Here is a 17,309-nt window from a genome sequence, read left to right on the forward strand (position 1 = left end):
GCTTTTATAGCAGGTGAAAAGTGTCCACAGCTGGCGCTAATCGGTTCCAATGAGCACCAGATGTGCCACCAGTGCAACAAGATTGCAACATTTAAATCAAATCAAATCAAATGTCAACCTCAATTGATATGCATAAATTTATGTTGCGCTCCTTTTGGTTTATATAAATTATTCTTCACATTTTAGTTTTAAAGCTCTTTTATTGAAAAAAGGTTCTCACCCTAGTATCTGCCCATTTTTATGATTCGTGAAAATCGAGGAATTACGGAACTCCAGTGTTAACCATGTGTGGCTCACAGTTGAGAGGTTGGGTTCAAACCTGTGTGGAGTTTGCTTCTTCTTGTATTTCCATCTGTTTTGTTCTGGGGTGGAAATAGGTTACAAATACTTGCAAATGTGAAGACGTACACCAGGTTGGACACAAAAGAAGGAGAAAAGGATCTCTATTGTTTGGCCAGACAGAGGGAAAAAGATGGGAAGGATGTGCAGCAGGTAAGGGTGATTAAGGATAGAGATGGAAATGTGTTGACTGGTGCCAGTAGCGTGCTAAATAGATGGAAAGAATACTTTGAAAAGTTGATGAATGAAGAAAATGAGAGAGAAGGAAGAGTTGAAGAGGCACGTGTGAAGGACCAGGAAGTGGCAATGATTAGTAAGGGGGAAGTCAGAAAGGCACGACAAAGGATGAAAAATGGAAAGGCAGTTGGTCCTGATGACATACCGGTGGAGGTATGGAAGCAATTTGGAGAGATGGCTGGGGAGTTTTTGACCAACTAATTCAACAGAATACTAGCGGGCGAAAAGATGCCTGAAGAATGGAGGAATAGTGTTCTAGTTCCCATTTTTAAGAACAAAGGCGATGTTCAGAGCTGTGGGAATTATAGAGGAATAAAGTTGATGAGCCACACAATGAAGTTATGGGAAAGAGTAGTGGAGGTGAGACTCAGGAGAGAAGTAAGTATCTGCCAGTAAGAGTATGGTTTCATTCCAAGAAAGAGTACCACAGATGCATTATTTGCCTTGAGGATGCTAGTGGAAGAATACAGAGAAGGTCGGAAGGAGCTACATTGTGTCTTTGTGGATCTAGAGGAAGCCTATGAGAGTACCAAGAGAGGAACTGTGGTACTGCATGCGTAGGTGTGGTGTGGCAGAGAAGCATGTTAAAATAGTATAGGACATGTATGATGGCAGCAGAACAATGGTGAGGTGTGCCTGAGGTGTGACAGAAGAATTTAAGGTAGAGGTGTGACTGCATCAGGGATCAGCTCTCAGCCCCTTCCTGTTTGCAGAGGTAATGGATAGGCTGACAGATGAGGTTAGACTGGAATCCCCTTGAACCATGATGTTCGCAGATATTGTTATACGCAGTGAAAGCAGGGAGCATGCAGAGGAACAATTAGAACGATGGAGACATGCACTGGAAAGGAAAGGAATGAAGATAAGTAAAACAGAATATATGTGCATGAATGAGAAAGGTGGAGGGGGAAGAGTGAGGCTACAGGGAGAAGAGATAGCGAGGGTGGAGGACTTCAAATATTTAGGGTCAACAATCCAGAGCAATGGTGAGTGTGGTAAGGAAGTGAAGAAACGGGCCCAAGCAGGTTGGAACAGCTGGCGGAAGGTGTCTGGTGTGTTATGTGACAGAAGAGTCTCTACTCGGATGAAAGGCAAAGTTTACAAAACAGTGGTGAGACCGGCCATGATGTATGGATTAGAGACGGTGGCACTGAAGAAACAACAGGAAGCAGAACTGGAGGTAGCAGAAATTAAGATGAGGTTCTCGCTCGGACTGAGCAGGTTGGATAGGATTAGAAGTGAGCTCATTAGAGGGACAGCCAAAGTTGGATTTTTGGAGACAAGATTTGAGAGAGTAGACTTCGATGGTTTGAACACGTTCAGAGGCGACAGAGTGAGTATATTGGTGGAAGGGTGCTGAGAATGGAGCTGCCAGGCAAAAGAGCGAGAGGAAGACCAAAGAGAAGGTTTATGCATGTGGTGAGGGAAGACATGAGGACAGTGCGTTAGAGAAGACGCACGAGATAGGCTTACATGGCAAAAGATTACACGCTGTGGCAACCCCTAATGGGACAAGCTGAAAGGAAAAGACGACAAGTACTGCAAATGTACATACCTTACTTGAGGGTATCTTTTGATTTTATTTGTTGAAAAAGTTATTTTTCATGAACTTGGCAATTTCTTGAACTGAAATGGACTTTTGGATACATTTTTGAACTCATCATACTATTGATTCTGGTCTAATCAAACAGCTGCATCATAAGGTTGATAACTGACTCGGGAAGGGTGTGAATTCTGGTCTTGTTGGACCTCAATGCGGTGTCACAGGTGAGGGTATTCATGGATGCCCCTGCCAATGTATTCTGTTTTGACCCAGCATAACATCCCAACTTCATTGGAATTAGGTTTGTATTTTACTGTCCAGTGTTATTTTGCTACAACGCAGTTCACTTTATGCAGACTTGCTATTAAACGGAGGCTGTATTTTTTTTTCTTTGCCACACTCCCATCCCCAACCTAAAAAAAAAAAAAAAAGTTAAATGCTTTGCATGGATTTAAGTGGAAGAGAGCTATTCTCCATTCTAAGATACAGAATTATTGGCATTAGCTACCCATAAACTACTCACGCAACCTACAGTATAGAAACTACACAATCCAGAGCAACATGACAACTCCCAACAGTAGAACCACTGCCTTTACTATCTGACCAAAAAAAAAAAAACTGATCTCAATTTGTTTTCCACGTAAACTGAAGTTTGTGGCTTTAATATTCTAAGAAAAGCTGACCTTTTTGATGCTACACAGGTGGGTAATATGCAACAATTACTTGATTCACGCTAACTTTAAATAACACTTGCCAGAGTACTTTAAATGCATTGTAATTTCTACTTTTCCATGAGCAACTATGAGAAGGAAACTGACAACTTTTATCTGTTATTTGTGGGTGGGTATTTTTAGACTTCATCCTTGCATTCTGCATGGGAGGGTGTCATTGTAGCAAGCAAAAGTGAACACTCCCTTGACCCTCAGATAAAGCTGTAACATGATTACACAAGTAACTTTCATCAACTAACCAATCAAAACAGATGATTTGAGAGAGAAAAAAAAAAAAAATTTAGAGTCTACATAGATTTGTCACATCAAAAGTAAAGCAGGTACCACACTAGGTCCCTAGCCAGTTTGCAGACCAGCCCTTAAATGAAATGGTGGCTTTCACTAAAGGTTATGTAACATGTAGTCTTTACATACCTTTTCATTGTGGTAGAGATAAAGATTTTAATTGACAAGTTACATTAAACAGTTCTTCCATGCCATACAAATCAAATATTCACAATGATCCCTCCATCTGCAGAGTCATACTCCAGTCTGTTATTCTGGGTGACACTTTGGACTTGTAACGATTCACTCTGTTGGGTGTGGCTCATTGTGTTGTTCTGGTTGACACCCTCCTGGACTTCCTGAAAGATGTCGTTCAGTTGGCCCTTGCCGCTCACGTTGTGGCTCACGGCGTCGTTCAGTTGGCCCTTGCCGCTCACGTTGTGGCTCACGGCGTCGTTCAGTTGGCCCTTGCCGCTCACGTTGTGGCTCACGGCGTCGTTCAGTTGGCCCTTGCCGCTCACGTTGTGGCTCACGGCGTCGTTCAGTTGGCCCTTGCCGCTCACGTTGTGGCTCACGGCGTCGTTCAGTTGGCCCTTGCCGCTCACGTTGTGGCTCACGGCGTCGTTCAGTTGGCCCTTGCCGCTCACGTTGTGGCTCTGCTGGTCATTTCGCTCATGGTAGCTTGCTTTGTCTTGAAATACCTCTTTGGTTGCAGGTTGGGCTTGACAAAAAGATACATTAGCGCCCATCAAACTAAATTGAAGGGGTATTAGACTAGCTAGACTCTAGGTCTCAAATATATGGCATTGATAGGCAGATTGTATAATTACCCATGTAACCAGCCATCTGATAAAATTAAGTCAGGGGTGGGAGCTTTCATGCTCAAGAAGTTAAAGCATTGTGGCTGGCATAGTTTGGTAATTTATGAGAAGAAAAATTTAACCACTAAACCAAAATGCTCAAAAACAAGGAAGTCCCCCCAATCACTGAGGTAACCACATAGTACTAAGTCATTTGAATTTAAAAAAAAAAAAAGGGGGAACATGCTTGATAAAGATAAAAAAAAAAAATAATATTAATTAGGACAACTACATTTTTATGCCACACTAAGTAAATGTCTATACATTGGAATAAGAGTTAATACCACCCACACCCACACACATTATCCATTTTTGGTGTAGAAGAGTAAAATACATAAGTAAAGTATGGCTTGGCTCAAAAAGTAAAACTGAACCAGATGACACCAAGCCAGCCCAATAGCCTCACCCGGAGTGTGTAGCTTCAATGTAGAATCCAAAGAGTCAAGAAGTTTAACAAGTCTCTGAAGTGAAATATAATCAGGAGACACATCTGTAACAGATAAAACATCTTATCACTAAGATGTAATTGATAAGTAGGCTCCCGGCTGACAGACCTTTTTTCAGAACAACATTGGACTCCCTTTGTTCTTCCCCAGCTGGAATACAAAGGCCTGGAGACACAAACACATCTTACCAATTCTAGGCAAATAGCCATTTTACCACAAATTCAGTAAGAGCAAAGTTTTAAACTAAATTAATCACCATTGTCCATGAAGACAGCACAGAGAAGCAGAACCAAGAGCCAAACACCAGCCATTGTGCCAGAGACAATTGTGAAGGAAAGTGACCAGGCGAGCTTTTATAGCAGGTGAAAAGTGTCCACAGCTGGGGGTAATCGGTTCCAATGAGCACCAGATGTGCCACCAATGCAACAAGATTGCAACATTTAAAATCAAATCAAATGTCAACTTCAATTGATATGGATAAATTTATGTTGCGCTCCTTTTGATTCTTCTAATTAATTTTTCACAAGGTTCTCACCCTGGATTCTGCCCATTTTTATTATTCATGAAAATCATCGAGGATGTACGGTACCCCAGTGTTAGGCATGTGTGGCTCACAGTTGAGGGATCGGTTCAAACCTGTGTGGAGTTTGCTGCTTCTTCCTGTTTTTACATCTGATTTGTGCTGTGGTGGAAATAGGTTACAAATACTTGCAAATGTACTTTAGAAGATGATAAATAAATATGTTTTACTTATTTGACTGTTGTGTAGACATGTTTGATCTTCCATCTTTTATTTTTTTAAATGTTCACACTTTTTGTTACATCACCAGGTTTATTATTTGACTATCTGCAAGACAGTTAAAAAAGTGGGGAGTTTAATTGGTAGCTTGATTAAATCAGGATAAGCTTAACTCATAAGGGGAAATATTTCATAGACCTTTTGAGATGGAATACGTTCACAAGTAAATAGTTAAGTTGTAATAGAAGTTTAGAATAGGTTTCTCATTTAGATTGAGGAAAGCACTCAGGTTAGCTAACTCTCAAAGTATTATATACTTGAGGTGCTACATCCCCATAAACTAACAAATCTACATACTCACGCAATCTACTTGAACTTTCAGACCCACCACATCTTGGCCACCTACACTTCCAGCTCCTTTCTGGTATGCACAACTGATCAATGCAAGTCAACACTAGCAGGCATTCAGTTTATTCCCTTTGGCAATTAAGTCATTAAATTGATCTGCAAACTATTTTCATTCCTTGTGCGGTTGTTGGGACACACCCTAATACCCTGCTGCTGGATCAGCATTATATTCTGTAGACTATCGCAAGACTCGTAACTTTAAACTGCTCCCCTTGCCCAATTGTCATTGCACTGGTCTATAACAGGAACTGCGAACAGGTAAAAGGCAGTCTGTAGAATGATAATGTGGAGCATGACAGTTCTAAAAGACTGCATCTTGCACATCTAAGGGAACAGCTCTTGTTCATCTCTTTTCTGAATGCCGTACCAGATTACTGGAGAGGTGTTTACACACTTTGTCAAAGCTGATTCAAATGGTACAACCACAAGCCAGATAAAATTACAGGTACATGTAGAATGTATTTGACTTTCCTACACTTTACAAATCTTCCCTCTTTTGAGCAAAAATTACCCCTAGTTTTTTTTTTTTTTTTGGACAATTGACAAAAAGTAGCTTCACACTGAATTTTTTGGAAAAGTGATGCCAGTCTAGTGTGTACAAGTTGATTTTGCCCCCCCCCCGAAAAAAGTGACTGAATTGAAAAACAACACTATACCAAAGCACTTTAGAAGAAAGCCCACTGAAGTACAGATACCTCCTATAACAAATATTTAAACCAAACAAAAACAAGGTTCTGCAGTTCAAAAAGGATCTGAACCAAGAATAATATTGAATGATAAAAATTAAGTTTCAAGGTTTTAAAATTCATGGAGTACACAGTATACCAATCTATATTGGTATTTGGTGGTGAGGAGTGAAATGCCCATTGAGTAAAAGTATTGCTTGGCTCAGTAAAAAGTAAACTTTGAACCAGATGACACCAAGCCAGCCCAACAGTCTCACCTGGAGTGTGGAGCGTCAATGTAGAGTCCAAAGAATCAAGACGTTTAACAAGTCTCTAAAGTGAAACATCAGGAGACGCATCTGTATCACCTCCAGCTGTGCAACAAGTGCAAAAAGTCTCCAACATAAAAAAAAAAAAAAGTGTCAGCCTGAATTAATTTGGATAATGTTAGGTTTAAACCCAACCGCTGGATGGCTTATGCAAATGAAGGGACAAGAGAGGTCTTCAATTTAGCCAGGGGAGACATGGGTTTGGCTGACCAGGTTCAACTTCTACACCCACTCTGAGTCAGCCTTACCAGCGTCCCCCCTTTTATTAGTTTCTGAAAACAATGTCGTCAATACCTACACAAAGACAAAGATGAAAGTAAACATTTCTTCAAATCTGCAGCATTGTCCAAATAAGCCTGCTAGAGATCAGTAGGGCATCTGATTTACAGCATGTCTATGGTATTGAGGAGCATCTGCTTTGACGTTAGCAAGGGGGTGGGTGCATCACCCCCCAAGGTTTCGCTGGGTCACACTCTTGAGTCACTCTGGGCCGCTCGCAAAGAGAATCATTCGGGCAAGGATGATATCAACAAATGCATAATAAAATAATAAATCTAACATAGATATGTTGTGCTCCTTTGGTAATTGTAATTCATTTTACTTTTAAAGCTCTTTTATTTAAGAAAGGTTCTCACCCTGGATTCTGTATTTGATCACAACTGGATGAAAACTACTGAATACAATTGTGGCTATTATCCATCCATCCATCCATCCATACATCCATCGGTGTGCTGGACCCTATCCTAGCTGTCAATGGGAGGGAGGCAGGGTACACCCTGAACTGGTTGCAAGCCAATCGCAGGGCACATGGAGACTGACATTGGGTTTACTCACAATTGCATGTTTTTGGGATGTGGTAGTGCCTGGAGAAAAACGACACAGGCACGGGGAGAACATGGAAACGCCACACAAGCTGGGCCGGGATTTGAACCCTGGTCATCTGAGCTGTGAGGCAGACAGTCCGACCAATTCTACCACTGTACTCCCTAATTCAAAATATTTGTATTGGAAAGAATTTAAAAAAGGTACCAGCGCCACAACACATTATGAAGTCGCGAATGAGGTAGTCTTTCAAAAATAATGTAGTGACTCAGTAACTGCAGGAATTACTTTTCCCTGAGGAAAGCAATCCAGTACATGCCCAACAGTACTATGTTGTCTGTCTAAATGTGCTGCTACACTATTTTTAAATTATCCATTGATTAAACTTTGTCGTGTGCCATGGATGTCATTAACCTGTGACATCGCTGAGGTGTTATGGATGCCGAAGTAATTTTGTTGGCAGCCTTCAGCTCAGTGATTCTCAGCATGTGAGAGGAGGTGCTGTGGTATGAATTCTGTGGTTCTCCGACTTAGTTTTCTAACTCTTATTAGAAGTTTTGAGATTTTAGTGTGAACTGTTTTTCTTTCTCATGGAAAATACAAATGGTCAGAAGCTGATGTGCAGCACCTGGTGGCAAGGTATGAGCTATTCGACTCCTGGCAGGTAAACCATGAATAAATCCAAGAAAAGACTCATTTAAAAAATCCAAAATAAGGTTAAAAAAGTATTAGTTGGCTATTGTTTGTGAAAGTCCTTTCAAATTCAAGTTGTTTGCATGTACCTGTGCTCAAAGTGACAATTTCCAGAACAGGAATTTTAGTTTGAAGTAATGATTTGCTGCAGTTCAATTTAGCTTTAGTTTCAAGAATATAAGGACTCAACCTATTTGAAAGTACACAATCCTTCATACTGCCATTTGAGATGTGTTAGGAGCCAATTTAAAGCTCAAGTGTCGTCAAACGGATGATTTTTGGTATGTTATTAATGAAAAACCCACACCCAATAAGGTCCTATGTGTTTTTTCACCACAAAACATGATTTTGACATATACAGCTTTTTGTAACTCCCGCTATGAAAATCCTCATGAGGGATTTGTTTTCGAGAAGAAGCAGGAAGTGACGTACATGACAGAGGCGCCCCCTAGTGGACTCGTTTTGTTTCCATTACTTTTACCTCCGGGAAGGTAGCTCGTTGTACCTTCGTGTTAGCCAAAATGCCGGCTCATTGCATTGCTGGACATTGTTTGAACACTTGGGAGAATGGAATTACCCTTAAGTTTGAAAGAGACCCTGTTCGTTGTGAAAAATGGATTGCACGGGTGCAGAGGACGAGAGCTTTGTGGGTTCCAAATAACAGGTAGGTGTGTATACAGCTCCAAAAAAAAAAATAGTTTGGGGTGGAGCACGTAATCGGTCTCTCACATAATGTAGCAAAAGATCCGCGTATGAAATGTGTTGATATGGGCATAAAGCTACTAAAAAAAATAATAGTGTGGGGCGGACCACGTAATCGGTCTCTCTCATAACGTAACAAAAGATCCGCGTATGAAATGTGTCGATGTGCGTGTCGCCCAGCCAACAATGTCTCAATAGTGTTCATCGAGTACTGCGGCGACTTTGAACATACCCCTAAAAGCAACATAGCTAGGGTCCACCTCCTTCTTATATGCCACCACTGGCACCAAAACTCAACCACACCGGCTGAGGCGCTGCGTTCAGCGGTCACAGCTTCTGCCAAGGCTGCGTGTTGAGCTTTGTGACAGGGGTGGCGCTGAAGAACCCAGTCGAGAATGCGTTACTCAGTCGCGTGCGCGCATAAAGAGCTCCGGCTCGACTGTGACCAAAGCAGCACCGCTCGGCTCTGTCATAAGCCACACCGGTCGGCTGCGATGGCTCATCTCCGCCGCGAGAGTGGATTGGACAGGATGTGGTTGGGCTGTGATCGGATATCTGAATATGGCTCGAAACAGTGTAATATTGCCCTGAGGGCTGGAAACAATAGTGTAATATTGCCCCGGTAACTTCACTTGGATGTGTGGTGTTCTTTTTGAAAAGAACTACGGTGTCAGAAAAATGTAAATATGTCTGTTGTTCAGCTTATGTAGTAGCAGGCACTGCGCGTTTAACGGCGAAAGTGATGTCAAGGACAGATGACGCGACTAATATGGCGACCACTTGGATGTCGAGGGACACTCAATTGCACAACTTTGTGCCCACTCTCCGCTCACTTTTTTTTTCCCCCCGTAGACATTGAAGTGAATACTGTTATATGCATTTTTCATTACAATATCTATTTTAGAATGTTAATTTTATTCTCAGGTGAACAAGCCAGATAAAATTACAGGTACATGAAATATTGAATCATGGATATATTTATTTCCTACACATTACAAAATCTTCCCTCTTGACCAAAATTTACTCCTACAATGTAATTCGTGGTACTTTGTAAAGTTTTAGGACCATGGACCAAAAGAAAGTAAACATTTTTACAAAAAGTGATGCCAGGCTAGTGTACAAGCTGAATGTTTGCAATTCAATCAAATTGATTAAGGTAAAGATTTTAATTCAGACAGGTTACATAAAATCACTTTAATGCTGTGCAAATCAAACATTCACAATGAAACTCTGATCTGCAGAGACATCATCCAGGGTGACACTTGGGACTTTAAGGGATTCACTGTGCTGGTTGCCGCTCACGTTTTAGCCCTGCTGGGCGTCGTGCAGTTGTTTGCCCTTGCCGGTCATGTTGTAGCCCTGCTGGTCATTCTTTAGTTGGCCCGCTTTGTCTTGAAGTAGATCTTTAGTTGCAGGTTGGACTTTACAGAATAAATTACACAAAAAAAAAAAAAAAAAAAAAACCCATCCCATTAGTTCCCACGGAATTAAACCACAGTACAGTTTTAAAATTTAGGACAAAAACAAACTGCACACTTAAAAATGTAACCAGCCACCTGTTCATGATAAGTCTGGTGGGAAGAAGTCATTGAAGTTTTCTAGTTCAAGAAATTCCAACTGGTGCCTTCAAGCAGGACGTTAAAGTTTAAGAACCAGTGTGACAGAATTTTCCTGGGGGGGGGGGGAATCATAGCAAGTACATATGAATAAATTGGAATAAGAATATCTACACTTGTGTAATTTGTTCAATGGTGACATGTGAGTTGCTTGTGAAATCAAATGAGACTTTGCAACTAGATAATACAAAGTCCTCCCAATATTCTCACCTGTCGTATGTAGCGTCAACATTGAAGCCAGAGAATTAAGAAGTTGAACAAGTCTCTCAAATGAAAAATCACCAGGAGACACATCTGTAACAAAAAAAAAAACAAAAAAAAAAAAAAAAAACAACATCACTAAAATAGAATAAATCTGTTTGGTCTCTGCTGACAGACCTTTTTTTTTGGCACAACAGTGGACTCCCCTTGTTTCACCCCTCCTGGAAAACAAAGGGCTGCAGACACACAAACATAGCGAAGAAGTTCAAGACAAATACTTACTGCTACAAAAACTCAGCTACAGAACAAATGAAGCCAAAAAATAACCCTTGACCATGAAGACAGCATGGACAAGCGCAACCAAGATCCAAGCAGAAGCCATTGTTCCAGGGGACAGTTGTGGGAAAAAAAAAAAAACGACCAGACGAGCTTTTATAGCAGGTGAAAAGTGACCACAGAAGGTGCTAATCGCCTCCAATTAGCTTTGCCTGTACCAGGCCAACATGGCTGCAACATTTAAAAAAAAAAAAAAAAAATCAAATCCTCTTGATTAATCTACGCTGAGCTCCTTTCAGTTGTTGTAATTTCTTTTTTCTTATTCTACTTTGAAAGCCCTTTTCTTTCAGAAATTTAACAACTGGATAAAAACTACTCATCATAAAATTGTGCTCATTTTTATGATTCGTGATAATCATCGAGGAGGTACGGTATGCCATTGTTTATCACATCTGCCTCACAGTTGAGAGGTCGGTTCAAACCTTACTGGAGTTTACTGCTTCTTCCTGTGATTACATCGGTTTGGTCCCCGTGATGGAAATAGGTTTAAATTCTCATTTGGAAATGTAATTTAGAAGATTTAATGCACTTTACAGTACCATTTTTTCTGACTTTTTACTTTTACTTTCTAATTTGAAAATGTTATCCTCTTTACTTTGTCAATAAAGGGTTATTTTTCAACCTCTATGAATGTCCAAAATAATAACTAGAACAGCAGGTTTTATTTTATTGCATATTCTGTACTGTAGTGCAACTTGAGTGTGTTCAGTGACCAAGTTTTGAATTCAAAACAATTTTCCCACTGTATTGAACGGAAATACGATGAATCTATTCAAATCCACCCCTAAAACATACACAAAAAATGTTGACTCGGGAAAATAGCACCCTATAAAAATTGAGTTCATATTGAATCAGTCAAATTTTTTTTTTTGGATGTCAAGATTATGGAATTTGGCAGGAGTAGACATTGGACAGAATACTTTTGTGAGATAGTAGTACTTTCTTTTGGCTTGTCCCGTTAGGGATTGCCACAGATTGACATCTCAGATGAACGCTCATATTTGTTTGGCACAGTTTTTCCACCAGATTCCCTTCATGACACAATGCCTCTTGGGGGAGTAGAGGTCCCATTGAGATACGAACTCACGAACCCTGGTTTATCAAACCAATGGTCTTACCACTGAGCTATGGAGCCAGAACACTTTTGTGAGATAAAAACAAAAAACACTGAGGAATAAAATGTTCATTAAGTGGTAATGATGGATATTTTTTGCACGAGTGGCTCGTCATGGTCAACAACAGATGAACAATAGTGCAGAGATCTCTGCAATCTTGTGTATTCAGCGAAAGGTTGTGTCATTACATAATTAGCATGCAAAAAAAATAAATTAATTACGACTAATTCATTGTTACTCTTCCTGGTATGGCTAACCCTAACCCCTATGATAATCATCGAGGAGGTACGGTATGCCGTTGTTTATCACATCTGCCTCACAATTGAGAGGTTGGTTCAAACCTTTGTGGAGAAGAAGGTTTTAACAGAACAGAAGGTTTTATTTTATTCCATATTCTGTACTCAAATCTGCACATTTTTACTTTTGTAGTGCAACTTGAGTGTGTTCAGTGACCAATTTCGTAATTCAAAACACTTTTTCAAACTATTTTTTGCACGAGTGGTCACTCATGGTCAATAACAGATGCACAATAGTGCAGAAATCTCTGCAATCTTGTGTGTTCAGCGCTAGGTTCTCATTACATTATTAGCATACAAAAAAAGAAATTACATTATGACTAATTCAATATTACTCTTCTTGTGTGCGACTGGGTCACCAGGGAGCACTTCATGGTCATGTTTTTTCACTGACAATACATTATATGCCCATAAATGGGCTTTCTACATGTGTTGCAGCATCATTTGTGTTCAAAGACCCTGTAAAGTCTACCAGAGAGGTGATTAACATTGTGGACATCCAGATAGTTGCATGCAAGAGCTGTGCGTAACGGAGGTAGGAAAAGTGAAATCAAACTGTCAAACTTTGAAAGAATTCCTTGTGAGAATTTTAAAGTGAAAGAAAGAACAATATTTTGAAATACTGGATTACTTCCATTGCTGCCAGTGAGGCATAACCATTACAAACCATTTCCTTGGAAAAATCCATACGACAGAGACTACACAGTCCTTGAGAGTGACAGCTCCCCAGAAATGCTACAATCACAAACCACTGCCTTGATATAGCTTCAGTCTGAATTATTGCTGGTAGGGTTGTGAATTTTAGTTTTGTGTTCCACATTTAAACTGGGCAGCACAGCCGTAGAGCCTAGACCTCACAGTTCTGAGGACCGGGGGTTAAAATCCCAGCCCATTCTGTGTGGAGTTTGCATGTTTGCCCCACTCCTGTGTGGGTTTTCTCCCAGGAGTCAAGTTCCGTCCCACATCCCAAAAACATGCAACATTAGTTGGACAGTAAATTGCCCAGAGGTGTGATTGTGAGTAATCTGTTTGTGCCCTACAATTGACTGCTAACCAGTTCAGGGTGTACCCTGCCTGATAGCTGGGATAGGTTCCAGCACTCCTACAACCCTTGTGAGAATAAGTGGCCTAGTAAATGGTTTAAACTGTACTCCCACTTTATGGATAGAATATTTTTTTACAAGTTTGAACGTTCACCCCTTATACACTTGACGTAACTATTTTTAGGGTGCTATGTTGTGTAAAATAGGCCTGAACAGTTTTTTTTTTTCTTTTTTGGGGGGGAGGGAGGTTCAATACAATGTGCCAGTATTCTTAAATTGATTCACCTGTACATCCTTGGTGTGGATAACTTTCAAAAAGAGTCTGTGGTGAGTGGAAGGGTTTTAAATAAATTATACAAGCAGCTCTCAAATTGTTAAACTGATTTCAGCCCACTTCCAACTTGCAATAACCCAAAATTAGCACTATGCCTATAGTGTCATACAAAGTTTGATCAGCATGCAACTTTATAGACTAAGTGCAATAACACTCTGTAGGGCCTAATCCATGCCATAGATTGGGATCAATTGAAATTGTGAAGTCAACTTTGTCGTAATACAACAGTTGGCTACGTGACCTCGTGACAAGCACTAACCTTAACTACATCGAATCATTGCAGTGAGTTATGCAAGGATTTTAAGACCGCTGAACAAAACAGTTCCATTTTCAAAAACAATATGGTGCGGTTAAGAATTTAAATTATTGTCAGACAAGATGCATAAAACAGCTCTTTCATGCTGTACACCTCAAATATTCACAATGAAGCCTTTAGTGAGGTCATCATCCAGTGTGACACTCTGGAGTTGTTGAAAGAACTCATGCTGTTGGTTGTGGCTCATTGTGGTGTTTTGGTTGACACTCTGCTGGACCTGCTGAAAGTCATTATGCTGACCCTTGGTCATGTTGTTGCTCTGTTGGTCATGCGGTTGGCCCTTGCCACTCACCTTGTAGCTCAAGGCGTCGTGCTGTTGGCCCTTGCCGCTCACGTTATCTTCAACGTGTCGTGCAGTTGGCCCTTGCCGCTCACCTCTTTGGTTGCAGGTTGGGCTTGTCAAAAAGCTACATTAGTTATCATTGAACCGAATTGAAGGGGTACTAAAATAGACTAGTCTTAAATATATGCCATTGATAAGCACATTGTATAATTACCAATCTATAAATCACATGAAGTCGGGTGTGGAAGCAGTTATGAACCAAGTATTTGAGCAGAAAAAAAAAAAAAAAAATTCTTGCTACCTTTAAGCAGAAAGTTAGGTTAAAGAACCATGTTGACCATTTTTTCTGGGCAATTTATTAAAAAAAAAAAAAAACAAAAACTGACAAGGCCCCTGAAGTACAGGTAACTTTATAAAATATAAATAAAAAAAAAAATGGAATTTTTAAGTTAGTTATAGTTCACAACTAAACAGGTCCACATTGGTATAAGACCAATGCTATCTTGCTAGTTTTATTTATTTGGTGGTGACAAGTGAGATCTGTTAAGTATGGTTTGGCTCAAATGACCCCAAGTCATCCAACAGTCTCACCTGGAGTGTGTAGTGTCAATGTAGAATCCAAAGAATCAATGAGTTTAACACGTCTCGTAAGTGAAACAATCATGAGATACATCTGTAGCAAAAATAAATAAAAAAAAACAACAACAAAAAAAAACTTATTACTAACATGTAATTGATCAATATGGTCTCTGGACCCTTCTTGTTTCACCCCACCTGGAAAACAATGGCCTGCAGACACACAAATTCATCTCAGAATTTAAAGGCATATAGAGTCATTTTAATAAAAAAATTAAGCAAGCGTAAACTTTGAAGTTAAACAACTCACCTTTGTCCATGAAGACAGGATGACCAAGCAGCACAAAGGCCCAAACATCAGCCATTGTGCCAGCGACAGATGTGAAGGATAGCGACCAGCCGAGCTTTTATAGCAGGTGAAAAGTAATCACAGCTGGTGCTAATCGCTTCCAATTACCTCCAGCTGTGCCCCAGTGCAAAAAAGGCTCCAACACAAAAAAAAATAAAAAAATTCAGTCAATTAATCTGGATAAATATGTTATGCTCCTTTTGATAACTGTAATTTATTTTTGACAATTTACTTTTAAAGCTATCTTTTTTTATAAGAAAGGTTCTCACCCTGGATGCTGTATTTGGTCACAACTGGATGAAAACTACTGAATACAATTGTGGCTATTTTTATGATTTTTGAAAATCTTTGGGAAAATAGGGTACTCCAGTGTTTAGCTTGTGTAACTCACAGTTACAGTTTAGGGGTCAGGTTCAAACTTGTGTGAAGTCTGTTGCTTGTTCCTGTAGTTACTTCTGGTTTGTCCTGTGGTGGAAATAGGTTACAAAGATTTGCAAATGTACTTTAAAAGATCAATCCATCCATTTTCTGAGTTGCTTATCTGCTGGAGTTCTCGAGCCTATCCCAGCTGTCAACGGGCAGGAGGCGGGTTAAACCCTGAACTGGTTGAAAGCCAATAGCAGGGCACATGAAGACTGACATCGGTCTCACTCACAATCACACCAAGGAGCAATTTTTTTTTTTTAATTAATGTTGCATGTTTTTGGGATGTGGGAGAAAACAAGAGTGCCTGGAGAAAAACGACACAGGCACGGGGAGAACATGGAAACGCTGTGCCGGGATTTGAACCCTGGTCTTCTGAGCTGTGAAGTAGACAGCTCGACCGATTCCCCCACTGTACTCCATAATTCAAAATATTTGTATTGGAAAGAATTTAAAGAAGGTACCAGGGGCACAACAGCATTATGAAGTCGTGAATGAGGAAGTCTTTCAAAAATAATGTGGTGACTCAGTAACTGCAGTAATTATTTTTCCCTGAGGAAAGCAATCCAGTACTATGTTGTCCGTCTAAATGTGTTGCTACACTACTTTTGAATTATCCATTCATGAAACATTGTCGTGTGCCATGGATGTGATTAACCTGTGACATCGCTGAGGTGTTATGGATGCCAAGGTAGCTTTGCTGGCAGCCTTCAGCTCAGTGATTCTCAGCATGTCATAGGAGGTGCTGTGGTATGAATTCTGTGGTTCTCCGACTTAGTTTTCCAACTCTTATTCAATTTTTTTTTAGATTTTAGTGTGAACTGTTTTTCTTTCTCATGGAAAATACAAATGGCCAGCAGTCGATGTGCAGCACCTGGCGGCAAGGTAAGAGCTATTCGACTCCTGGCAGATAAACCATGGATAAATCCAAGAAAAGACTGATTTAAAAAATACAAGTTGGCTATTGTTTTTTTTAAACAGTCCTGTCGAATTCAAGTTGTTTGCATGTGCCTGTGCTCAATGTGAGAATTTACAGAACAGGAATTTTAGGTTGAAGTAATGACTTGCTGCAGTTCAATTTAAAATCATTTAGTTTCAAGAACCAAACTATTCAATAATCATTAAAATAGAATTAATCAGTTTGGTCTCTGCTGACAGACCTTTTTTTGGTACAACAGTGGACTCCCATTGTTCAACCCCACCTGGAAAACAGAGGCCTGCAGACACACAAACATATCCAAGCAGTTCAAGACAAATACTTGCAACAAAAACTAAGCTACAGAACAAATGAAGCAAAAAAAAAAAAAAAAAGCAACCTTTGTCCATGAAGACAGCATGGGCAAGTGCAACCAAGATCCAAACAACAGACATTGTTCCAGGAAACAACGACCAGGCGAGCTTTTATAGCAGGTGAAAAGTGACCACAGCTGGCGCTAATCGCTTTCAATTAGCTCCGAATGTACAAGTCCAACAAGGCTGGAACATTTAAAAAAATAAATAAATAAATAAATACATCTACACTGTGGTCCTTTTGGTTGTTGTAATTTACTTTTTTCACATATTACTTTTAAAGTTTTATTTCAGAAATGTAACAGCTGGATGAAAACTATTGTGCTCATTTTTATGATTCGTGATAATTGTCG

The 17,309-nt window shown here is 40.0% G+C and overlaps 1 protein-coding gene and 2 long non-coding RNA genes across 10 annotated transcripts; all 3 read right to left on the reverse strand.

Moving 5' to 3' along the window:
• Nucleotides 1-3,277: 3,277 nt before the first annotated feature.
• LOC133496010 (uncharacterized) lies at nucleotides 3,278-4,833 on the reverse strand. The gene is made up of 4 exons (XM_061811120.1): nucleotides 4,677-4,833; nucleotides 4,529-4,585; nucleotides 4,381-4,464; nucleotides 3,278-3,835 (listed from the first exon to the last, which is right to left on the reverse strand). The coding sequence occupies exons 1-4, from the start codon at nucleotides 4,729-4,731 to the stop codon at nucleotides 3,336-3,338; spliced, it is 696 nt and encodes a 231-aa protein (XP_061667104.1). The 5' UTR covers nucleotides 4,732-4,833; the 3' UTR covers nucleotides 3,278-3,335.
• A 5,124-nt stretch (nucleotides 4,834-9,957) lies between these two features.
• LOC133495689 (uncharacterized) lies at nucleotides 9,958-11,007 on the reverse strand. Of its 3 annotated transcripts, none has more exons than XR_009793639.1 (5): nucleotides 10,930-11,007; nucleotides 10,773-10,831; nucleotides 10,605-10,688; nucleotides 10,335-10,449; nucleotides 9,958-10,199 (listed from the first exon to the last, which is right to left on the reverse strand). It is a non-coding gene; the product is annotated as an uncharacterized LOC133495689 (long non-coding RNA). The 3 variants fall into 3 exon arrangements; XR_009793640.1 differs by having other exon boundaries at nucleotides 10,773-10,816; nucleotides 10,878-11,005; XR_009793638.1 differs by lacking the exon at nucleotides 10,773-10,831 and having other exon boundaries at nucleotides 10,878-11,005.
• Nucleotides 11,008-13,700: 2,693 nt separating this feature from the next.
• Nucleotides 13,701-17,033, reverse strand: LOC133495645 (uncharacterized). 6 transcript variants are annotated; one of them, XR_009793619.1, is made up of 6 exons: nucleotides 16,983-17,033; nucleotides 16,827-16,883; nucleotides 15,635-15,708; nucleotides 15,205-15,379; nucleotides 15,093-15,107; nucleotides 13,701-14,991 (listed from the first exon to the last, which is right to left on the reverse strand). It is a non-coding gene; the product is annotated as an uncharacterized LOC133495645 (long non-coding RNA). The 6 variants fall into 6 exon arrangements; XR_009793621.1 differs by having other exon boundaries at nucleotides 13,701-14,430; nucleotides 14,910-15,107; XR_009793622.1 differs by having other exon boundaries at nucleotides 13,701-14,442; nucleotides 14,910-15,107.
• Nucleotides 17,034-17,309: the final 276 nt, after the last annotated feature.

The sequence above is a fragment of the Syngnathoides biaculeatus genome, chromosome 22 (genome assembly GCF_019802595.1).
Source record: "Syngnathoides biaculeatus isolate LvHL_M chromosome 22, ASM1980259v1, whole genome shotgun sequence".
Lineage (NCBI taxonomy): Eukaryota > Metazoa > Chordata > Actinopteri > Syngnathiformes > Syngnathidae > Syngnathoides > Syngnathoides biaculeatus.

Coding starts and splice junctions, on each gene's coding strand:
- LOC133496010 (XM_061811120.1), bottom strand. CDS start 4,731: ATGGCTGGTGTTTGGCTCTTGGTTCTGCTTCTCTGTGCTGTCTTCATG. Junction 4,586..4,676: donor TGCTGTCTTCATGGACAATG/GTGATTAATTTA, acceptor TTGTGTCTCCAG/GCCTTTGTATTCCAGCTGGG. Junction 4,465..4,528: donor CAATGTTGTTCTGAAAAAAG/GTCTGTCAGCCG, acceptor TATCTGTTACAG/ATGTGTCTCCTGATTATATT.